Raw genomic sequence first — 25167 nt, forward strand, 5'->3', positions numbered from 1 at the left:
ACCTGTAATCCCAGCACTTTGGGAGGCCCAGGCGGGTGTGGATCACTTGAGGTCAGGAGTTCAAGACCAGCCTGGCCAATATGGTGAAACTCCTTCTCTACTAAAAATACAAAAATTAGCCAGGTGTGGTGGCTCACGCCTGTAGTCCCAGCTACTCGGGAGGCTGAGATAGGAGAAGCACTTGAACCTGGAGGCGGAGGTTCCAGTGAGCTGCGATGGTGCCACTGCGCTCCAGGCTGGGCGACAGAGCGAGACTCCATCTTAAAAAAAAAAAGAAAAAAGAAAAAAATTATTGAGGCTTTTTTATGAGCCATTCTGGAGATCGTTCAGATGTATTTGAGAATTCTGCTCTTGTTGGGTGGCGTGTTCCATAGATACCTGTTATATCTACTTTTCGTAGTGTCGTTGAAGTCTGCTATTTCATCATTGATCTTCTACTTATTGATTCTGCGCATTATTGCAAGTGAGGTATTAAAGTCTTCAAATTTTATTGTTGAATTTTCTATTTCTCCCTCCAATTCTGGTACATTCCACTTCATATATTCTTAGTCTCTGTTGTTAGGTGTGTATATAATTGTCATATTTTCTTGATGGATTGAGCCTTTTATCATCATAAAATATCACTAATTATCTCTAATAATACTTTTTGATAAAGTCTGTTTCATCTGATGTTACTGTAGGCACACCAGCTCTCTTTCATTAATGTTTATATGGTGTGGTTTTTTTCATCCTTTTAATTCCAACTTGTGTTTTGAATCTAAAGCATGTCTCTTGTTGACAACATATAGTTAAATCAAGTTTTTAAATCTATTCTGCCAGTTGCTGCCTTTGGACTGTTTATCCCATTTATGTTTAGTTACTAACAAGATAGAATTTATGTCTGGCGTTTTGTTCTTTATTGTCTATACATCACATCTTTTGTTCCTGTATTTTTCATTACTGCCGCCTTTTGTGTTGAGTAAATATTTTATAATGTCCCATTTTAATCCCTTTTTTTATTATACTATATTTTTTTAGTAATTTTCTTAGGTTGGTTATCTTTAGGATTATAATTAGCACCTTAATTTAAAACGACCTACTTTGAATTAATACCAATTTAATGTTAATAGTATACCAAAACCTTACTCCAATATAGCTCTGTTTCCTCTTGCCTCCTTATGCTGTCATTGTCATACAGAATACATCTTCCATATTATAAGTCCATCAGCACAGATCTGTGATTATTATTTATTAGTTGTCTTTTAAATCAGATAGAAGAGTTAAAAACAAAAACACATTTTATACTGTCTCATAATTACCAATATAGCTGTTTTTATCAGACTCTCATTTCTTCATGTTGGAAACCAAAAATAAAATTTGAAGACCCTCCCCAACTATCTAAATGGGCTTCCTTCTCTAGGCCAGGGCCCTCTAAATTTAACCTAAAAGACTGGTTCAGGCCATGATGGGAAGTGGGGGTCCAACACGCCTCTTTACACCCTACAGCGTTAACATCAACATGGATGTTAGTGGACCTTCAGTCTGATAAGAAGAAACACTTACCATCTATCCTCTCTGAAGCCTGCTACCTGGAGGCTTCGTCTGCATGATAAAATTTGGTCTCTGCAACCTCTTACAACCCAGATGTTGCTTACTGTTGATAATAACTCTTTCAACCAGTTGCCAATCAGAAAAATCTTAAATCTACCTGTAACCTGGAAGCCTGCACTTCGAGTTCTTAGAGTTTGACTCTTCTTCAACAATGTGGATTTGAATTCCTATGTAGTATCCTTCTATTTTAGCATAAAGGACTCCCTTTAGTATTTCTTACTGGGCAGATGTACTAATGACAGATTTTCTCAAGGATACATTGTTATTATTTATGTAATTTTGTTTTTCAAAGAAGCTGTGAGAAGTGTGTAATTTATATCACTTGTTATATTAACCCTGTTATTTACCATTTTTAGTTCTCTGTATTTGTTCCTATGGGTTCAAGTTACCATCCAGTGTTACTTTCTTACTGTAATACAGCTTTGCTGTCACCCGCTTCCTATTATGCTGTTATTGGTAAACCTTACATTTCTGTATGTGATAGGCCCAACAATATAATTCCATATTGCCTATCCCTAATGAGAAAATCTAAAGTTCAAAATGTTCCAGAAGCCAAAACTTTTTGAGCAGTGGCTTGACACTCAAAAGGAATTGCTCACTGGAACATTTTGGATTTTCAGACTAGTGATGCATAAATTCCCAAATTAAAAAAAAAAAAAATCAGAAATCCAAAACACTTCTGGTCTCAAGCTAAAGAATACTCAACCTGTACATAGAGTCTCACTCTCTTGCCCAGGCTAGAGTGCAGTGGCACCATCACAGCTCACTGCGTTCTCAAACTCCTGGGCTCAAGGGATCCTTCTGCCTCAGCCTCTCAAGTGTCTGGGACTACAAGCCCATACCACCATGCTTGGCTAGTTTTTTGTTACTTTTTAGAGATGGGGTCTCACTGTGTGCCAGGCTCGTCTTCAACTCCTGGGCTCAAGCATTCCTTTCACCTTGACCTCCCAGAGTGCTGGGATTATAGGCGTGAGCCACTGCACCCAGCCTACAATTGCTGTTTAAATCAAGAGAAAAAAGAAATACCTGTTAAATTGTCATTTGTAATTACATAAGTATCTTTACTAGTACTCTTACTTTTTCTTGTGGATTTCAATTACTGTCTGGGGTACTTTCAGCTTGTAGAGCTTTTTTGTGTGTTTTCTGTAAGGCGATTTGCAAGAAATTTTCTCATTTTTTCCCCCCCCGGGAATGTCTTAATTTTCAACAGATTAATTTTGCTAGATGTAGAATTCTTGGTCAACTTTCTTTCAGTACTTTGAATGTCATCAGCTGCTTTCTGGCCTCCATGATACTTGGTGAGAAGTCAGCAGTTGATCTTACTGAAATTGCCCTTGTATGTAATTAATGATTTTCTGTAACTGCTTTAAACATTCTTTTTTTCATCTTTTTCAGTGGTTTGACTATTATTTGTCTAGGTGTGAATCTCTTTGAGTTTATTCTTCTTGGAGTTCTTAAAGCTTCTTGGAAATCTGGCTGTTATTTTCTTCAATATTCTTTCTGCTCCTTTCTTCTGTCTTCTGGGACTCCTATTATACATGTGTTGGTATACCTGATAGTGTGTCACAAGCCTGTGTGGTTCTGTTCATTTTTCTTCTTTTTCTGTTTCTCAGATGGGACAATCTCAGTTGACATCTTTAAGTTCAATAATTCTTATTTCTGCCTATTCATGTCTGCTCTTAATCCCTTCTAATGAATTTTTTATTTCAATTTTTGTACTTTGTAACTCCAGATTTGCTATTTGCTTAATTTTTATAATTTCTGTATCTTTACTGGTGTTCTCTGGTGAGACATTGTTCTCATAATTTAGTTTTGTGGACATAATTTCTTTTAGTTATTTAGAACTTAACATGGCTTATTTAAGCTATTTGTCTTGTTAGTCCAACATCTGGGCTTTTCCCAGAATAGTTCCTATCGACTGCCTTTTTCATGTGTATGGGCCATAGTTTCCTGTTTCTTTGCATGTCCTTTTTTTGTTGAAAGTAGATATGTAAAGTCATATAATGGGGCAGTTCAGGAAATGAGATTTTCCCACACCGCCCCAGGATTTATTGGTCATTGTCACTGTTTGTTTAGTGACTTTCCAGAACTAATTCTCTAGTTTATATACTTTGTTGTATGAAGCCACTGAAGCCTCTGCTCAGTTAACTAGCAGCTTTGATATCTTAAACCAGTAAGTCTTCCACCCTTTGCGGAAGGACTCTGCACACCTTCAACACTCAGCATTGTTGACAACTCTGCCTTAGCCTTCTCAAGATGGGCCAGAGATGAGATAATAGGGCCTTCTCAGGCCTTTTCTGTGCATGCATATAGCCCTATGCATGTGTATGGCCTTCCCAATCCCCAGGAATGTGTCAGAGCTCTTTATAGCCCCCTGTGAACATCTTATTCCCCAGGTTTCCTTTTAAGTTTGTGGCCTGCATCCAGTTTGCCCTGACTGGGATAGCTGCCTGAGGCGGCAGCCAATGCTAAATAATTGCTGTTGATTGTTTCCAACAAATCTCCTGGGGATAGAGCTTTTCTCACTGAGTGGGCTCGGAGGTTAGTAGAAGACAAGCTATGAGTGGGGCTCTTTTAGGAGCTACCAGACAGGTCAAATAGCAGCAGTTCTCTGTGGGGTGTTTGAGGAACTCTAAATTAATTCTGCTTTCTCCAGTGGCTGCCAGGCTAATGGCTTTACAGCTCCTGTGGTTATGAGGCTGCTTGTTTTCAAGGTTAATGCAAAGCTAGGGAAAGGGAGATGGGAATAAGACAAATTAAAGCAACACGAAGTTTGTTGTTCTTACTGAGATTTAGCCATTTTTCTTGAATATACACTCCTCAGATTGTTTTAAGAGCTTGATTACCTTCCAAAGTTCTGAAAAAGTTGGTTTTGATAATTTTTGCCAGTGTTCTTGTTGCTTCTATGGATGAATAGATTTTTGGAGGTTCTGACGCTGCCATTTTGAAAGTACTTCCAAGAGGTTAGTTGTAAACACTTTTAAAGAATTTGTCATGACCTTCTGTAGAGGATATAATCTTAATTTGAGTTATGGCTCTCGATTAGAACCAAAGCACATACCAAGCAATCAGTATTTATTGATGTTCTGAGATCATCATCAAAGAAAGATTGTCTTATTATACTTGCTTTAATGCAATCGCTGATCCAGTCGTGTGAACAGATGAAAATTCAATTAAAAAGTAGTTCTGACTCTGCCTAGAACTGTCTCAGAAGGTGGGAAAATTGAATCAATACACAGAGCATTCTTCATAACTCCCCTGCATAGAACTGATTATCATGGGAATTCACAGAAGGGAGAGCATTTATGTTAGAAAAGTCAGAGGTAGCTTCGTAAAGGGAAGTAGACCTTGAACACAGTCTTGAAGGATAAATGGTGTGAATAAATCAGAGGAAGACCAGTGTGGGCTGTGGCGTGACATTCGCATCAAGGAGGAAGACAGCACCACGGAGACATGCCCTTTTGCTTTAGAGAGTTTTTGTTTTTTTACTGTGGAATAAAATGAAAATTAAAGGTAAATACGTTGCAGATAGATTCTAGAAGTGGCAGCTGATTAGTCCAAAGTCCATTAGGCATTCATTAAATATTTGTAAATTAAGAGTTAGAAAAAAGTAAATGCTGTGTTTTGGCTACCTTTAAATTATTTTGCAGATAGGATTTGGAGTTGACAGATTAATTTCTGCTAAATCACAGTTTTTGGTGTTGAATATGTGAAATTTTCCAATTTTTTAGGTGTCATTTGCCTATGCTGTATATTGGATTAGAATATGGTTTGACCAATAACTCAAAACTAGCTGAAAGGTTCTTCAGCCAAGCTCTGAGCATTGCACCGGAAGACCCTTTTGTTATGCATGAGGTCGGCGTGGTTGCATTTCAGAATGGAGAGTAAGTACTGGAAGACTAGAAACCCTTCTGTTAACTAGTGATTGTAAATAGAGGAGACGGTTACTAGAGTTAACTGACCAAAGTGACTCTTCAGTAGATTTGTACTATTAAGTGTTCTATTTTAGGAGAAGGAGATAGAAAAAAGAGAGAATCTGTCATCTTGGATTTCCTTAAAAATTCTAAACCCAGGTTTTGGTCTTTTTTGACCTGAGCTACCACTTGTTTTCTTACATGATTGGACAATTCAGATCACACAGACCCCACAGTGTGGCTGGGGGCACTGTGGAACCCTTAGTTATCTCTGTGTTGATAAGGAGTTGAATTTATGTATTTGAGAAACATTTGACATGGTTTTTGAAACAAAAGTGTTTTCTATTTAGTTACTAGTAAGTCAGAAAATTTAAGTAATTAGAATGACCCAATCTCTGAGTTTCCTGGTCACTGGAGGCTTTACTGTACCCTAGGATACCTGTGGAATAAGTGGTGTTACACTCAAAGAGAAAAATGTCTGTAATCCTTTGCATTTCATGATATACAAATTTTAAAATGGTAAATTAGTTTTAGTTTTTTTTGGTTTTGTTTTTGTTTTGAGATGTAGTCTCGCTCTGTCACCCAGGCTAGAGTGCAGTGGTGCAATTTCAGCTCACTGCATTCTCTGTCTCCCGGGTTCAAGCGATTCTCCTGCCTCAGCCTCCTGAGTAGCTGGGATTACAGGTGCCTGTCACCATGCCCGGTTGATTTTTGTATTTTTAGTAGAGACGGGGTTTCACCATGTTGGTCAGGCTGGTCTCAGACTCCTGATCTCATGATCCGCCTGCCTCAGCCTCCCAAAGTGCTGGGATTACAGGCGTGAGCCTCCCCGCCCGGCCGTAAATTAGTATTAATACTACTGCAGTGTCATTTATGGCATGTATGTGTTCTAAAAAATGGGTTATCTAGGTATTTTTTTGAAGCTTGAAGCTTTTAATATAATACAGTCATCATCAGTATTTGCAAATTTGCCTACTCACTAAAATTTATTTGTAACCAAATCAGTTCCTGAGGTGCTTTCCTAGCCATTGGCAGACATGCCTGCGGCTGGGAGAAAGCTGGGTCTCCTGGCACACACATTTCCAGCTGGAGTCTAAGAAGGCAACGCTCTGCCTTTTTTCTCAGTTCAACTATAAACCAGTGTACTTTTTGTGGTCTATTTAGTGCCAGTTTTCACATTTTTGTGCTTTTTGTTGCTAATTTCACTGTTTTAAAATAATACCCAAGCTTAGTGAAATGCTGTCTAGTGTTAATTGTGACGTATCTGACAGAGGAAACACATGTGTTAGAGAAGCCTCATTCAGGCAGGCATCAGTTACAGTGCTGCTGGCCCTGACTTCAATATTGATGAATCAACAGTATGTATCAAATAAGACGTTTTTAAACAGAAACACACATAAAACAAGGTTACACATTGATCGATTAGAGAAAATGTTACCATTCCCCTGGGAGCCGCGGTTCAATATTTGCTAACTCAGTGTGCACAGTGACTTTATAGAACATAACTACTGTGGTTGGGTGCAGTGGCTTGCGCCTGTAATCCCAGCACTTGGGAGGCCGAGACGGGCATGTTGCTTGAGGCCAGGAGTTTGAGACCGACCAGCATGTGCAACATGGGGAAACCGCCTCTACTAAAAATACAGAAATTAGCTGGGGATGGTGTTGTATGCCTGTAGTCCCAGCTGTGTCAGGAGGCTGAGGCACAAGAATCACTTGAACCCGGGAGGCAGAGGTTACAGTGAGCTGAGATCGCACCACTGCACTCCAGCCTAGGTGACAGAGTGAGACTCTTAAAAAATACATATATATATATATACACTATATCTCCCAAAATCTTGAAATCTTGAACTCTTGATATTAATGCCATAAAATTAATAATTTGTGACTTAACTTTGAATTTTTATAATTATTTCCAGCATTTTACCCCATTGCATTTTAGTACTACTAGAAAGATAATCAAAAGTTTTTTAAAAGTTTATATTTGGTAATTTTGAATAATCTGCAACCTTTTTTCCGTTCATTTTAGATGGAAAACAGCCGAAAAATGGTTTCTTGATGCTTTGGAAAAAATTAAAGCAATTGGGAACGAGGTATTCTTTGTTGTATCTGTAAATACAGACATACACACCCCTGAGTGTTCACTGTTAAATGAGGAAATCTCATTGCCTTCAAAGATAATAAGCTGATATTTTCATAACAAGCAGCTGTTAATGTTTGCATTGTTAGTTAACTGTTTTACCACGTGGTAAGAAATGAGGTTTTTTTCCTAATTAAGAGGGCAAATGTTGGGCGTTTGCTTCTTAAATGGGCTCTAGCTTTGAAATGTGAGAGGCATCAGAACAGATTGGATGATTATTTGAAGCTAGGAATAGTCTTTGGTTCGTGGAAGCTATTGGGCACTGTAGCGTCTGATGTAAAGGACCTCTAGGACTTCAGAGAGCTTCTTTGACTGAAGGGTAAATAAAGTATAGCGGCAGGTCCCACTTCTGAAAGAATAGGGGTGGGATAGGTATTACTGAAATTCACACCTTTTGTTTCTGTTACTGCACACTGAGTGTGTATTTGGGCCTTTCCATTTTAAAATATTTGACTGCTTCTGTTGCATGAACGATGTACCCCATGAATTGGTGCTTATGAGTTAACCTAACAATTATCAAGGATGTGCATATACTGATATGACTTAAAAGTAGTAACAATTTTAGATGCCATAAACTTGCATAGGTAAGAGATTTGCATGATGCTCTTCTGTTTCATCCGTGCCTGTTTTGTTTCATTCTATTCTGATTTTCACTTCTCAGCTTCCTGCTGTTCCTGTTTCTGTTCCTGTTTGTGCACACCTGCCCACAGTTTTCTTTTCCCTTGGCTGTTAGCTCTCTCTGCTGTTACAGACACAGCTTTGCCTTCCTGCCTAGCGATCTGCCTGTCCCCATAGACACAGCTTTGTTTACTTTGGTCTCTCATGTTATCTGAACTTATAAACACTATTCCTGTGTTTGCACATGCATGTATATAAAGCAGGTGCCTCTGCCACATAGTCGTGGTTAGTTCTGGATAATCCAAGTGTTTTGTTAATGGGGATTGCCACTTGCCACCTTGTCAGTTTTCAGACGGATTTAGCAGCATCAGCATCGCCTAGAAGCCTGCCAGGAATGCAGAATCTCACACCAAATGAATCAAAATCTGCAGTTTTAGCAAGATCCCCAGGGGATTATCATGCACAGAAAAGTTTGAGAAGCACTTTCCTAAACCATACTTTAGGTTCAACTGAACCTGTATTCTTTGATAATTAAGAGGCAGTACATTTAGAGTCTTACAGAAATTTAATGGTTTGAAGTATGAAAGCACAATACTATTGAAATGTCAAAATGCCCATTAAAAAGCTATATGAAGAGGGGGAAGATATTGACTTTATTAGAAACTGCAGAAAATGTTAAAGAGAAGTAGTCATGCCTAAGAGTCATTAAATGATTTGTTTTTCATTCACATGGGCTGTGCCTCCTAGAACTGGTCTCAATAGAGACAGAGAATCTGTGGCTCAGGTCTGTTCATTCATTTAGTTGACATATATTTAATGAGTCATAGGTTCTGAGCTAGCGTTGGGATGCAACGGGCAATGAGTTTACTATTTCCTGACCTCAGATCAACTGGGGAATGTAAATAAGTAAATTGATGGTGAAATACGGTACAATTGAGGAACTAAAGGTGCCCACAGAGAAAGGCAGTTCACCCAGAAATGAGCCTTTTGCATACACCTCAGTCCTGAAAGTCATCACACATGAGCCAGGCAAAAATTAGGGCAAGGGTATTTCAGTATTTGCAAAAATTGGAGCTAATTCAGTATGACTTGGATTTTGAGTTCACAGAGAATGTTAAGGAGTGGGTCAAGAGGGTTAAGTGTGGGTCACTAAGGGCCCAGAATGAAAGAGTTTGTACCTTATCCTGAGGAGAGTGGGAAAACAAAAGGGATTTAAGAAGGAAACAATCTGGTCAGACTTTGATGATTGGGGCCCAGATTTGACTCTGTTAGTGAGGAAGGTGAGGATTAAATAGGTTGGAGTTATGCTTAGCAATTAGAAGGAACCAGCCCTGGTGTGCTTCCTGGAAGGGTCAGAGGGGATGGGGGTGCCATTCACTGACTGGAGGGGCACTCAGAAGCAGTTAGGTCAGGGGCGGGATGGCCAGGGAGAGACGGGTGTGGTGCGTAGCACACCGAACTTAAAGTGCTTGTAACAGTTCCAAGCAGAAGTATTTAGCAGGCAGATGGATAGAGAGGTCTGGTGTTTGAGGGAAAGCTCTGAGCTGCAGATACTCATTTGAACTCCAGCAGGGATTGGCTCTTGGATAAACTTGTCCTAATGATAACAGAGTCCTCAGAAGTCTCCTAGTAGGGAAGAAAGGGAGATAGATAAACCAGCAGTTACCCTGGCCTTGTGGCGTGCTGGAGGCACACACTGGGAGAGAGCCCAGCTTGCAAGGCGTGAAATAATTCAGTGCAAACAAATCAGGCTGAACCGTGACATATATAACTCGTGGGCTTGATGTTGCTATGTTTTAGGTAACAGTTGACAAATGGGAACCTTTGTTGAACAACTTGGGGCATGTCTGCAGAAAACTTAAGTAAGTGAAGTAGAGCATTTTCAGAAATATACTTTGTGACTCAAAGTTTACTTAATTTTGAATACTTTGTCATATTTTTATTTCATGAGATCCACTAGCTTTCTTGTACTTGGCTGCTCAGGTATAATTAGCATCAAAATCAGTTTTTATTATTTATCTCTGTGGTGTAATTTTATTTTAGAAACATTGAGATTTTTGCTTTTTCATATGAAAATTTAGTGTTCAAAATTAATTCAGAAGAATTAGGACAGTAAGATATAATTAAAATCCTATCCATATTCTAACTGTTTTCTGCTAGAGGTTTTGTGGTGTGATAAACAGGCAACAGTTGAAAAATGGTTTTTTTGGTTAAATAAGTCTGGGCAATTTTAGGTTACTCAAGATTTAACAAGTGTTTCTATTGCAGGATTTCTTTGAGTCTTTACTATGTATTACAAGCTTATGGTATTTTCCAAAGTTTAATTGAGGATAAAACATTTTTTTCACAAAAGACTTTACAAGTCAAGTATTCCAGAGAACTTTGGGGAGCACTTTTCTAAGTAAATCTTTTGGACCTTAAAGCAATACACCTTGGCTGCTTTTATTTACCCCTGATATGGGACGCAGACTGTCACCTAAGGGGGATGTGTGGGAAGGACACAGCCAGGAGGCAGGGACTGGGGTTCTGGTTGCAGTGTCCCACTAGACATCAGAAGGAATACAGCAGACATCCCTGCAGGAGTGCCCTTGGCCGGAGGAGGGAGCAGGCCTGGAAGATGCATTTAGAGGGCATATTGAGATGCGCGAGAGTAGGTGTGGAGGACGTTCACCAGTCTAGACTGCTGTTTTTATCGAGATAGTGTTTCTTGGGTGTTGATATGGATGGACTCATCTTAGACTTAGGGATTTAGTGCTTTTACTGTGGCCAGTGATTGTGTTCTCCCCCACAGAAAGTACGCCGAGGCCTTGGATTACCACCGCCAGGCACTGGTGTTGATTCCTCAGAACGCATCCACCTACTCTGCTATTGGATATATCCACAGTCTGATGGGCAACTTTGAAAATGCTGTGGACTACTTCCACACAGTATGTCTTGTCTTTGTACCTGATTTTAAATCTGGTTAACATTGACCACTTCCTTTTTTGAAATATTTTTTCTAGGTAATATTTTACTTACTATTTTAATAATCTTTAGGCAACCTTACGTTTTATTCTTTTCTTTGCAGAGCGAAGCATGTAGGTGTTGTACAGTATTCATCAAATTAGAAATAAACATAAGTCCTGTCCTCAGTGTTTGCAGGGAAGTGCGCAGGTGCCCAGCGGCACTCGCCAGTGATCTGAGTGCTGAGCACAGCGTTATCTGTCGACGTAGGCCCTTTGGGAACTCCCAGTCTTTCTGTTGATGACTTTTACAATTAATCCGCTTAGATCACTTTAGTAGATGAACAAAACAGTCTGTGCAGTCATCACAAGGAAAGAACCTTTCCTTAATCCATGTACCATATTCCATCAAATTTAAGACCATGAGTAAGCAGGATGACCATAAAGAAAAAAGTGCTGCCAATTAAACTTTAACATAATTTTTTCCTGTCACTTAATTTTTTTGTATTTAGAGAAAATATTCTTGAACATATTTAGGCAGATTTGTATTACTCTAGTACATACCTAGAAATGTACATGTAAGTGAAATAAATGGTTGCAATATTCAACCCAGAGGGCCAGTATCTGTGTTTTCCCAGAATAGTGCCCTGATGCTAGCACACATACCCAGTTCCTGACTCTGGGTTTCCTCCCAGCCACAGACACCTGCTTTCCAACTCTCTCTCTCTCATCCCTCTCAGTCTGCTATAGTGTCAATGGGGGGTTTTTAGAAAACCACAATCCCCGTATCTGTTTAAGTGTTCCTCACGTGGTTTGTGATCTAGTCTGTGCTGCCAACATAACCACCAAGTCCATGCTGCTCAGGCAGGTTTTACCTACATCACAGCGGTGGCTGGTTGATGGCAGTAATAGGAAACCACAGGTAAAAGGGAAGCAGTGTTCGAATTTGAGAAAATGTGGGTCTTAGAATCAGTGAACTAATGCTATTTGGAAAAAGAGATAAAATATGAGAAAATTTATCAAAGATAAACTCATGAGCGGTTTGTAACTGATTTTCAGGAGTTCATTAGAGATTTTGAGGTTAGATGAAGTCGTGAAGGTACCATGATGGTCACCAGAGCACTGAGCTCGTCAGAAGTTTGGACTAAGCACATTTTCTAGTCCTGTATAATCTTTTAAATATGTATATTTGAGTGTTGTATAATTTACCTTTCTTCTGAGATCTGATTAATACAGAAGGCTCGGCTGGGCACGTTGGCTCACGCCTGTAATACCAGCACTTTGGGAGGCTGAGGCGGGCAGATCACGAGGTCAAGAGATCAAGACCATCCTGACCAATATAGTGAAACCCCGTCTCTACTAAAAATACAAAAATCAGCTGGGCACGTGCCTGTAGTCCCAACTACTAGCCCTGTGCCTCAGTCTCAGGCTGAGGCAGGAGATTTGCTTGAACCCAGGAGGTGGAGGTTGCAGTGAGCGGAGATCACGCCACTGCACTCCAGCCTGGCGACAGAGCGAGACTGTGTCTGAAAACAAACAAACAAACAAACAAATACAGAAGGCTCAGAGAACTCTATATGGAGATAGAACTTTTTTTTTTCTTTTGAGATAGAATTTTACTTTGTTGCCCAGGCTAGAGTGCAGTGGTGCGATCTTGGCTCACTGCAGCCTCCACCTCCCAGCACTTTTCCTGCCTCAGCCTCCCAAGTAGCTGGGATTACAGGCACCTGCCACCATGCCCCGCTAATTTTTGTATTTTTTTATTAGAGACGGGGTTTCACCATGTTGGCCAGGCTGGTCTGGAACTCCTGACCCCAGGTGATCCACCCGCCTAGGCCTCCCAAAGTGCTGCGATTACAGGCATGAGCCACTGTGCCCAGTCGAGATAGAACTTTTTAAAAAACCTTTTTTGGTGTAGGTTTCCAGCATAAGAAAATAGAATAGTGTGATGAACCTCCATGACCCATAACCAACTTCAACAGTCATCGGCTCATGGCCAGCCATCGGCTTGTGTAGCTCTGGCCCCACTAACAGTGCCGCTTCCCCCACCCTGGATGCTCTGGAATATTTTGAAATGAATCAGTGTGGTAATATTTCTAAACAAAAGAGAAGGAAATACATTTTCTTTTAATAACCATGCTGAATCTTTTATGGCAGGCCCTTGGTCTTAGGCGAGATGATACATTTTCTGTTACAATGCTTGGTCATTGCATCGAAATGTACATTGGTGATTCCGAAGCTTATATCGGTAAGATGATCATTATTCTTATTGGTATTGTACTCCATTTTTTAGGTTGTTATATGTCTCTGTTTATGTTTCTCATATTCTCATTGAGGTTCCAAGTTTATCTTTCTAACCATTCGTGCTGCATTAAAAACAAGAAACTCCATTTATTTTATTGGAACAATGCTGTGGGGAGTTAGTGACTCACCGAGGATACATTCAGTTTAAAGTTGAATACTTGCTTGTGGAAAATACCGCTATAGAGTAAGTGTAAAGCACTTTGATAGAAGGACCCGTCTGTTTCTATAATGGAAAAAGAAATCTTAGCAACATTTTTCTAATACACAATCGAAGGGGCTCTGTCATTATTTTAAATGCAGGGTATAACAATATAAATCTTTACATTTCAATAGAATGTTGAGATGCCATACATTTCCATAACAATGAATAAGTAATAATATAAGTTTGGATGGAATTGCTGTACTTGGGCACTCGTTTAGTTATAAACATTACATGATAAGGAGGATGTGGTGAGGTTAAATCTTGAGATCTAGGATAGGGAAGTTGCAAGCCTGCTAACTCCCATTCCTACTAAAGTAATTTCTTTCTTTCTTTTTTTTTTTTTTTGAGACGGAGTTTCACTCTGTTGCCCAGGCTGGGGTGCAATGGCACGATCGCGGCTCACCACAACCCCTGTCTCCCGGGTACAAGTGATTCTCCCGCCTCAGCCTCCCGAGTAGCTGGGATTACAGGCATGTGCCACCACGCCTGGCTAATTTTGTATTTTTAGTAGAGACTGGTCTTCTCCATGTTCAGGCCAGACTGGTCTTGAACCCCTGACCTCAGGTGATCTGCCTGCCTCAGCCTCTCAAAGTGTTGGGATAACAGGCATGAGCCACTGTGCCCGGGCCCTACTAAAGTAATGTCTGATGTAATTTCCCCAAAAGTCAAAAAGATCAGGTAATGTGATAGAAAACAGAGCAGAGCTTTAGATTTTGAGAAGGACCTGTCTGCTTATGTGTCTTGGGGTTCCCTGAGGGAAACAGAGGTTGCTCCTAAAACGGGGTCTGTGGTGCCCTCTGGTTTTCCCAAGGAGTCCGAGGCTGTCAGAAATTACCCTGGGTCGTCTCATGTGGGCATCCAGAGTGGCAAGAAGACAGACTGGGGAAATAATCCAGTCAACTGAGAAGAACAACAAAAAATGAGTAATACCCGTTGTAAAGTAGGATAAACTGAAGCACATCATAGTTTAAAAATGCATGTTCACATAGAGTTAAGCTCCACAGCTCACTCTCTTAACCATCCTGTAATTGTGCCTGCTCTATGCCCAGTCACTGATGCACTTGTGTGGTAGCTCATGGCACACTTAACAAACAGTTTCCCTGTCCCCTTAGAACCTGGGTTTCATTTCCGGCTCTACAGCAGTATAAACAATTTTTCTCTGAATGTGTTGGGTTCTATCATTATATGTCTCAAATTTTATTAATATTACTGAATCTTTTTTTTTTTTTTTTTTTTTTTTTTGAGACGGAGTCTTGCTCTGTCACCCAGGCTGGAGTGCAGTGGCCGGATCTCAGCTCACTGCAAGCTCCGCCTCCCGGGTTTACGCCATTCTCCTGCCTCAGCCTCCCGAGTAGCTGGGACTACAGGCGCCCGCCACCTCGCCCGGCTAAGTTTTTGTATTTTTAGTAGAGACGGGGTTTCACTGTGTTAGCCAGGATGGTCTCGATCTCCTGACCTCGTGATCCGCCCGTCTCGGCCTCCCAAAGTGCTGGGATTACAGGCTTGAGCCACCGCGCCCGGCCAATATTACTGAATCTTATAGGGGGCTGTGATGTCTTTAATCCTTGGAAATATTAAACAATCTATAAACAAAGGAATGTATGAGGTTAAACAGTATTCAAATTTCTATGTACTTTAAAACATTCAGGCAATGTATTGAGAAGCACACCTAATAAACTAGTGAATCTACTCTGGATGAAAATTTAGAGAATATCTCTCAAAAGAAGCTATCTAGGCCGGGCATGGTGGCTCACACCTGTAATCCCAGCACTTTGGGAGGCCAAGGCAGGCAGAGGTCAGGAGGTCAAGACTTACCTGGCCAACATGGTGAAACCCTGCCCCTACTAAAAAAAGAAAAACAAAAAACAAAACTGGCCAGGCATACTGGCACACGTGTGTAGTCCCAGCTACTCGGGAGGCTGAGGCAGGAGAATCACTTGAACCTGGGAGGCAGAGGTTGCAGTGAGCCAAGATTGCACCACTGTACTCCAGCCTGGGTGACAGAGCCCATCTCAAAAAAAAAAAAAAGCTATATATTGGTAGTTATGCATATTCTTATATATATTAACAGTATTTTACATGCTTATAACCTTAAAAATAATTGAAAAGTGTCAAAATTATATGCCTTATACATTTCTGTGGGCTTGAAAATGATACAATATAGGTTGTTTAAAGCAGTCACTAAAATGTATAAACTTCTACATAATCACTAAAAAAGAAAGTTCATACCAAAAGTAGTAATACTAGGAATAAAAGAGGGCTCAACACTGCCTTTGGGAGAGGAAGGGTCCAGATTGGTATGTTTTTAAAGTCCTCCTCCAGCCTGCCATGAAACATGGCTGGATTTTTCTCCTTGTCCTGTGTAACCTCCCTTAATTTATCATAGTTTACTGCCTTAGTTACTCTCTCATTCCTCCAAGGAGAACCTCAAGAAATTTAGGTAACCCCAGCCAGTTGCCCTCAGTTACCAAGGAGCAATTAGGTAGGAAATGGCCACTGAAAGACTGAAAACAAGAAAAGGACTTGGGTCCCTCATCCAAACTGGGCAGTGGTGGCCAGGCACTTCCACACGGAAATCTTTCACTTCACCAGAATGTCCCCAGCCAGAGACCCGCAGTTGTCTCTGTGCTTAGGTGCTATCCACTGAGGATCCCGAGTTGGAAAAGGGAAATAGCGAGGCAGGGAGTTCCCCTGTATACAGCTATCGCCACATGGCGATAGCTCCAGCTCATGCCCACAAATGAAGGCTCTCTAGAGAGGAAAAAGGGAAAAATAAAAGAAAAATAAATCCCAAAATTTGGGCTTACCTCCTGACTGGCTCACCAAAATATGTTACTGGTGTGGAAGGTCTTCACTACAAGTCGTCCAGGTTCTTGGCATGGTGAAAAAAGATTGAACAAAACACACAAAGCAGTGGAAGACAAAAGCATAGGTGTATTGAAGTGAAAGTACACACCACAGAGTGGGAGCCGGCTTGAGCAAGTAGCTGATGAGCCCCAGTTGGGGTTTAAGTACCCTTAGGGGTTTCCTGTTGGTTACACCCTATACCAATGAAGGATTGGTTTGTGGCCAATCAGAGGCTGAAGTGAAGTTACACCCTATGCAAATGAAGACTGTGACCAATCAGAGGCTGAAGTGAAGGCGCCCTGTCTTTAGACCCTATTCTGCCTCAGTGAAGAAGCAAATAAAGGCACTCAACATCATTACTTGTCAGGGAAATGAAATTAAAACCGTAGTGATGGTGTGTGCCTCTAGTGCCAGCTACTCAGGGCTGAGGCTGGAGGATTACTGGAGCCCAGGATATCAAAGCTGCAGCGATCACACCACTGCACTCCAGCCTGAGCAACAGAGTGAAAACCCTGTCTCAAAAAAGTAATATAAATAAAACCACAGTGAGAAACCAGTACACACCCACCAGAATGGCTAAAAGTACAGTATGTGGTATTGGTGTGATGTGGAGCAACTGGAACTCTCGTAGATTGACTACTAGTGGGTTATAAAAGGGTAAAGCCTTTTTGGAAAACTGCTTAACATCATAGTAAAGCTAAGCCTATTATATCAGTTCTCTATTGCTGCCTAACCACTCCAAAACCTCAACCAACAATGTATTATTTTTACAATTCTGTGGGTTGAGTGACCCATTTGTGGGTCTTCTCTAGGTTTACTCATGCAGCTGTGGTTAGCAGATACTTGACTGGGTAGATGGTCTAAAATGGTATCATTTTCCAGTAGGGAGCTCAGCTTGGGTGCTAAGTCTCTTTCTCTGGGGCTTTCATCTTAGGTTTCTTTGTAGCACGATGTTCTCAGGGTTCTAAAGGACAAGAACTGAAGTTCAGGACCTCTTGAAAATTCAGAGTTGCACATCATCACTTCCATCACGTTCTGTTCCATCAGTACAAGTCTCATAAGCTCAGAGTCAATGTGGGAGGGGCTGTACCAGGGTGAGGGTGCTGGGAGGTGTGATTCATTGGAGTGGGTATGAGGGTGATGATTGACCATACTGATTCTGTGATGTAGCAGTTGTGCTCCCAGGTGTGAGCCCAACGGAAGCAAGTTCTTCTGTCCACTAAAGGTCACAAACAAGAGTATTCATAGCTTTATTCATAATAGCACCTAACTGGAAATGACTCAAACGTCCACCAGTAGGAGAGAGGAGAAATAAATTGTGGCATGTTCATACTACTGAATCATTTAGAAACATGGATCAATTTTACAGATTTTTAAAAATTTTTAATTATTACTATTTTTTTTTCTGAAAGGGAGTTTCAGTCGCCCAGGCTGGAGTGCAGTTGTGCAATCTCAGCTTACTGCAACCTCCGCCTTCTGGGTTCAAGCAATTCTCTTGCCTCAGCCTCCCGAGTAGCTAGGATTACAGGCACATGCCACCCCACCTAGCTAAGTTTTTGTATTTTTAGTAGAGATGGGGTTTCACCACGTTGGCCAGGCTGGTCTTGAATTCCTGACCTCGGGTGATCTGCCTGCCTCGGTCTCCCAGAGTGCTGGGATTACAGGCGTGAGCCACCACGCCTGGCAAATTTCACAGATTTTTGACAAAAATATGAATCTCTACTGATTACTTCCATTTATAAGATTAGTGTATTAGTCCATTCTCACGTTACTATAAAGAAATACCTGAGCCTGGGTAATTTATAAGAAAAGAAGTGTAATTGGCTCACAGTTCTGCAGGCTGTCCAGGAAGCATGGTGCTGGCATCTGCTTGGCTTCTGGGGAGGCCTCAGGAAACCTGAAGTCATGGCAGAAGGCTAAGTGGGGAGCCACCACTTCACATATCTGGAACAGGAGGGACTGAGAAAGGGAGGAGGTGCTACAGAATTTAAACAACTAGAACTGACTGTCACGAGAACAGCACCAAGAGGATGGCACTAAACCATTCAGGAGAAACCACCCCCGTGATCCAATCACCTCCCTCCAGGCCCCACCTTCCAACATAGAGGATTACAATTCAACCTGAGATTTGGTGGGACACGGATCCAAACCATATCACTTAGTAATGAACAAAACTAATTGGTAGTGATAGAAAAGTCCATATAGTGCTTATTTCAGGCTTGGGAAAGCTGGCAGTATTGACCAGGAGTGGGCACAGGGTGGTCTTAAGGAGCTGTGTGTGTTCTGTGCCCTTCTGGCGGTGGTCATGTGGGATGCATGTACGTAGCGTTCATTCAGTCGTGTGCTTAAGGAGATTCACACTTGACTCTTGGTTTTAGCTCAATTTTAAAAAAACAAATGTAAACTCTGGTTTCCTAGAGATGTTGGGTTGAAACCTCAGCTCTGCCCCTCGGCAGCCCTGTGGCAAGAAAGGCAAGTCTGAGCCTTAGTTTTGTCATTTGTTCAAGGCAAGTTCATAGGAAGCTAAATAAAGGCTGGAGAGTTGATAATGAGTCAGAGGGACGTCTCCTTGACCTTGCAGAAGAGATTTACCATTCATGTCATTTTTATTTCTAGAAGGTTTGCATGTCATTATCTGCCAAATTACCTTTTCCTGAAAGCTATTGGTTTGAACTGTGTAAAACTCATTTTGTTTATGTCGAATGATTGTACCTAATATATCTGTTCAGATCTGTTCAAATTTATATCGCCCTTAAGGTTTTAATATATGGGAAATGAATTTTATTTCATTGTGGCTTCTGTGTGCATAAGATTGGTGACTATACCCAGTGGGCGCAGCAGTTCTTTTTCTTTTTGCGACGGAATCTAGCTCTGTCAGCCAGGCTGGAGTGCAGTGGCACGATCTCAGCTCACTGCAAGCTCCGCCTCCCAGGTTCACGCCGTTCTCCTGCCTCAGCCTCCTGAGTGGCTGGGACTACAGGCGCCACCACCACACCCGGCTAATTTTTTTGTATTTTTTTTTAGTAGAGACGGGATTTCACCGTGTTAGCCAGGATGGTCTCAATTTCCCTGCCCACCTCGGCCTCCCAGAATGCTGGGATTACAGGTGTGAGCCACCCCTCGCGGCCACACAATGCAGGTCTTATCTGTAACAGCAGAGGAAAAAGTTGCCCACAGGCCTCATCCGTATTTAGGAGGCCTTGGAAATAGGGCAGCTGTTGAAACCCTGGAGTTGCAACTGCCTGTGCTTCTAAAAGTCTCCTGACACCTCCATTGCAAATGGTGGAAAACAAATGAAAAAGAAAAGATTGGAATGTTGTTTTCCTTCTGCTCTCAACTTGTGCTCTTAAAAGTATAATCTGACTTAAATGATAGAGATGGTGTATAATGATGGAAATGATAAATGATGGAGTTTACTATTTTATTCTAAGTAGTATAATCTGACTTAAATGATAGAGATGGTGTTATATAACAATAGAAATGGTAAATGATGGAATTTCTTATTTTATTCTAATTATAGTATTTCTTTTAGGAGCAGACATTAAAGACAAATTAAAATGTTACGACTTTGACGTGCATACGATGAAGACACTAAAAACCATTATTTCACCTCCGTGGGACTTCAGGGAATTTGAAGTGGAAAAACAGACTGCAGAAGAAGCGGGGCCTACGCCGTTGGAACCCTCAAGGAAAACTCCAGATTCCAGACCTTCCTTGGAAGAAACCTTTGAAATTGAAATGAATGAAAGTGACATGATGTTAGAGACGTCTATGTCAGACCACAGCACGTGACTCCAGTCAGTGGTCCTGGTCCCGCTGTCCCGGTGTAGGTTAGTATTCTCTCACATCCTCTCCATGGCTTAGGAATGTCCCGCTTCCTAACGTGACTCCAAACTGCATCTCTACATTTAGGAACAGAGACCCGCCCTAAGAGACTGGATCGCACACCTCTGCAACAGATGTGTTCTGATTCTCTGAACCTACAAAATAGTTACACATAGTGGAATAAAGAAGGTAAACCATCTGTTATGTCTTTTTTTTATTTTTCTTTTCCAATAAACTTTTATTTTGGTCTAATTTGAGATTTACAGAAAAATGGCAGAGAGAGTACAGAGAGCTTCTATGTGCCCCTCACCTAGTTTCCCCCATTGTTAACCTCTTACGTTACCATGGAACATTTGTCATGACTAAGAAACCAACGTTGGTAGTTACCATTAACTGAAATCCAGCCTTTATTTGGATTTCACCAGTTTTTCCCTAATGTCTGCTTTCTGTGCCAGAGTCCCATCCAGGCACACACTGCATTTAGTCATCCCGTCTCCTTTGCGGTCTCTCGCCTGTGACAGTTCCTCAGACTTCCCTTGTTTCTCATGACCCTGACAGTTCTGAGGAGTACTGGCCAGGCAGTCTGAAGAATGTCCCTCCATTGGAGTTGGTCTGATGTTTCTCAAGCACCTTTCTCATTACATCCTGCTGGGTGGTTGTAACCACCACATCACGTATCCCAGGCAGTGCTCACCTTGGCCACCTGGTCACAGTGGTGTCTGCCAGGTTTCTCCACTGTCAAGTTCCTGTTTTTCCCTTTCCATACTCTGTGGGTTGAGGAGGTTTAAGCTCCAACCCCGGGAGAGAGCAGTATCTGTGCATGTTATTCTTCTTGAAGATTTGTTTCTTCTCTCCTGTTTATTCAGTCATTTATCAGTATGGACTGGTGTACCTACAGGCAAGTCTTGGGGACATTGCAGTTTTGGTTCCAAACTGGTGAAATAAAGCAAATATCACAATAAAACAAGTTTCACAAATTGGTTTCCCAGTACATAAAAAAGTTACACGTTTATACTGTAGTCTATTAAGTGCGTAATAGCATTATGTCCAAAAACCAGTGTACACACCTTAATTTAAAAATACTTTCAGGAGGCCGGGCGCGGTGGCTCAAGCCTGTAATCCCAGCACTTTGGGAGGCCGAGACGGGTGGATCACGAGGTCAGGAGATCGAGACCATCCTGGCTAACACGGTGAAACCCCGTCTCTACTAAAAATACAAAAAACTAGCCGGGCGAGGTGGCGGGCGCCTGTAGTCCCAGCTACTCCGGAGGCTGAGGCAGGAGAATGGTGGGAACCCTGGAGGCGGAGCTTGCAGTGAGCTGAGATCCGGCCACTGCACTCCAGCCCGGGCTACAGAGCAAAACTCCGTCTCCCAAAAAAAAAAAAAAAAAAAAATACTTTCAGGAATTCGAGACCAGCCTGGCCAACATGGCAAAACCCTGTTTCTACTAAAATACGGAAATCAGCCGGGCGTGGTGGCACGTGCATGCAATACCAGCTACTTGGGGGGCTGAGGCAGGAGAATCACCTGAACCCCAGAGGGAGAGATTGCAGTGAGCTGGACAGCACACCCACCACTGCACTCCAGCCTGGGCAACAGAGTGAGACTCCATCTAAAAAAGAAAAAAAAAAAAAGAGAACACTTTATTGTTAAAAAAATGCCTTTAACATTTAAACCCTTAGCGAGTTGTAATCTTTTTGCTAACGGAGGGTCTTGCCTCCATGTGGATGGCTGATGTTGATGGTTGCTGAAGGCTGGGGTGACTGACTGGTAACTTCTTCAAATAAGACAGTGAAGTTTGCTGCATTGATTGACTCTTTGATGAAAGATTTCTCTGTAGCATGTGATGCTGTTTGACAACGTATTACAGTAGAACGTCTTTCAAAACGAGTTAATCCTCTCAAACCCCGACGCTGCTTTATCAGCAAAATTTATGGAATCTTCTAAATCCTTTGTTGTTGTTTCAGCAATGTTCAGTATCTTCACCAGGAGTAGATTCCGTTTTAAGAAACTATTTTCTGTGCTTATCCATAGAGAGCAACTCCTCATCTATTAAAGTTTTATCATGAGACTGCAGCAATTCAGTCACATCTTTAGGCTCCATTTTTAGATTTTATTTCTTTTTTATTTATTTGTATATTTTTTGACACAGAGTCTCATGTGTTGCCCAGGCTCATCTCGAACTCCTGGGTTCAAGCAGCCCTCTCGCTTCAGCCTCCCAAGTAGCTGGGATTACCGGCACACACCACCACGCCCAGCTCCACTTCTAATTTTAGTTATCTTGCTATTAGATCACCACATGCTGCAAGCAACTTCTTCCAAACTCCCATTTTGACCACTCCTCATGAATCACAAATGTTCTTAATGGCATTTAGAATGGTGAATCCTTTCCCGAAAGTTTTCTGTGTTCTTTGCCCAGATCCATCTGAGGAATCACTCTATGGCAGCTGTAGCCTTACAAAACGTTATTTCCTAAAAGATAAGACTTGAAATTCAAAATGACTCCTTGATCCGTGAGCTGCAGATGGATGTGTTAGCAGCATGCAAACAGCATTCGTCTTGTACATCTCCCACGGAGCTCATGGGTGACCAGGTGCATTGTCAGATTGTCAATGAGCAGTGATGCTTTGAAAGGAATCATTTTCTGAACAGTAGGTCTCAAGGGTAGGCTTAAAATAGTAAACCATACTGTAAACAGAGGTGCTGTCACCTAAACTTTTTCTATTTTTAAAGCACAGGCAGAATAGACTTAGCTCTCAGATTTTCTTCAAAATGTGAATGAGCATTGGCTTTAGTTTAAAGCCTCCAGCTGCATTAGCCCCTCACAAGTCAGCCTGTCCTTTGAAACAAGGCATCGACTTCAGCTATGAGAGTCCTAGATGGCATCATATTCCAATATAAGGCTGTTTTGTCTGCATTGATTATCTGCTGTTTAATGTGGCCATCTTCATTAATGATCTTTGCTAGACCATCTAGCTGGCTTCTCCATCAGCAATTGCTGTTCCGTCTTGCACTTTTTATGTTGTGGAGACGGCTTCTGTCCTTAAACCTCATGAAAAATCTCTGCTAGTTTCTACCTATTCTTTTGCAGCTCCCTCGCCTCTCTCAGCCTTCATAGAATTGAAGAGAGTTAGGGTCTTGCTCTGGATTAGGCTGGCTTACAGCAATGTTGTGTCTCGTTTGGTCTTGTATCCAGATCACTCAGACCTTCTCCCTATCAGCAATAAGGCTGTTTCACTTTCTTTTGTGTGTTTAATGGAGAAGCACTTTTAATTTCCTTCAATAACTTTTCCTTTGCATTCACAACTTGACCAACTGTTTGGTGCGAGAGGCCTTGCATTTGGCCGATTTTGGCTTTTGATGTGCTTCCTCACTTTCCGGCCATTATTTCTTTAGGGGTTTTTTTGTTGTTGTTTTTGTTTGTTTGCCCTTTTCCTCTCTTGTTGGGATTCCTATATGCGTGTGTTGGTATTTCTGACGGTGTCCCATAGGTTCTGTTCTTGTGCTCCTCAGACTGGATAAGTTCAACTGCCTTCTCTTCACCTTTGCTAATTCTGCCTGCTCAAGTCTGCTGCTGAATCCTTCCAGTAGAATGCTTTAATCTCAGCTGTTGTGTTTTTCAGTTCCTGAGTTTCTATTTGGTTCCTTTTTATCATTTCTGTCTCTGTTCACATTTTCTGTTTGTTCATACATCACTCTCCTGGTTCCTTTAGTCCGTTTTCCAGGGTTTCTGCTAGCCCTGTGAGCATATTAATACAGTTGATGAACATCTTTGACTAGTAATTCTAATATCTGGGCTTCCTCAAGGACAGTTTCTGTCATATTCTTTTTTTTCCCATAAGTCAGCCATATTTTCCATTTTATTTGTGTGCTTTGTAATTTTGTGTTGAGAACTGTACAGTTTGAATATGACACTGCAGTAGCTCTGGAAATCACAGTATCCCTTTCCTCAAGGATTGCTTCTGTTACATGTTGAGGGCTGCAGTTCATTTGTGTAGTGAATTTTCCAAGTTATTTTTGTAAAGTCTGTATTCCTGAGGTTCCTGGTCTTTTTATTGTCTCTCTGGTCAGCCTGTAACCTGACAGAGATTTCCTTAAGTGTCTGGATCTTTTCTTTTTTTTGAGATGAGGTCTCTGTCACCTAGGCTACAGTGCAGTGGCATGATCATAGCTAACTACAGCCTCTAACTCCTTGGCTCAAGGGGTCCTCTCGCCTCAGCCTCCCAAGTAGCTAGGACTACAGGAATGCACCACCATGCCTGGCTAATTTATTTATTTTTATTTTTGTAGAGACGCAGTCTCACTATGTTACCCAGGGTGGTCTTGAACTCAGGGGCTCTGATGATCCTCTCGCCTCAGCCTCCCAAAGTGCTGGGATTACAGGCATGAGTAACCGTGGCTGGCCCAATATCTGGATCTTTTTTTTTTTGAGACGGAGTCTCACTCTGTCGCCCAGGCTGGAGCACAGTGGTGCGATCTCAGCTAGCTGCAAGCTGCACCTCCCAGGTTCACACCGTTCTCCTGCCTCAGCCTCCCGAGTAGCTGGGACTACAGGCTCCCGCCACCTCGTCTGGCTAGTTTTTTGTATTTTTTACTAGAGATGGGGTTTCACCGTGTTAGCCAGGATGGTCTCGATCTCCTGACCTCGTGTTTTTTTTTCTTTTTTTAAAGTGTATGTCTCTAAATTTTCTGACAGATGGTATTGGGGAAATTGCTGCAGCCTAAGGGGTCGAGACAAAGGCACGCATCTACGCTGGTCCCTCAGGGCACCATTATATGACCAAAAT

At 41.6% G+C, this 25167-nt stretch overlaps 1 protein-coding gene across 6 annotated transcripts in view; it reads left to right on the forward strand.

Moving 5' to 3' along the window:
- Positions 1–20583, forward strand: part of CDC16 (cell division cycle 16) — a 40003-nt gene extending 19420 nt beyond the window's left edge. For 3 of the 6 annotated variants that reach the window (XM_021929831.2, XM_021929833.2, XM_021929836.2), the window contains 7 exons: positions 5322–5474; positions 7531–7594; positions 10060–10121; positions 11051–11186; positions 13359–13449; positions 20075–20384; positions 20467–20583. In XM_021929831.2, coding sequence (XP_021785523.1) covers positions 5322–5474; positions 7531–7594; positions 10060–10121; positions 11051–11186; positions 13359–13449; positions 20075–20346 — 778 coding nt within the window. In that variant the 3' untranslated portion in view covers positions 20347–20384; positions 20467–20583. The remainder of the gene's footprint in view (positions 1–5321; positions 5475–7530; positions 7595–10059; positions 10122–11050; positions 11187–13358; positions 13450–20074; positions 20385–20466) is intronic. The other 3 variants (XM_021929832.2, XM_021929834.2, XM_021929835.2) reach the window with 3 other exon arrangements.
- Positions 20584–25167: the final 4584 nt, after the last annotated feature.

Source organism: Papio anubis, chromosome 15 (genome assembly GCF_008728515.1).
Source record: "Papio anubis isolate 15944 chromosome 15, Panubis1.0, whole genome shotgun sequence".
NCBI lineage: Eukaryota > Metazoa > Chordata > Mammalia > Primates > Cercopithecidae > Papio > Papio anubis.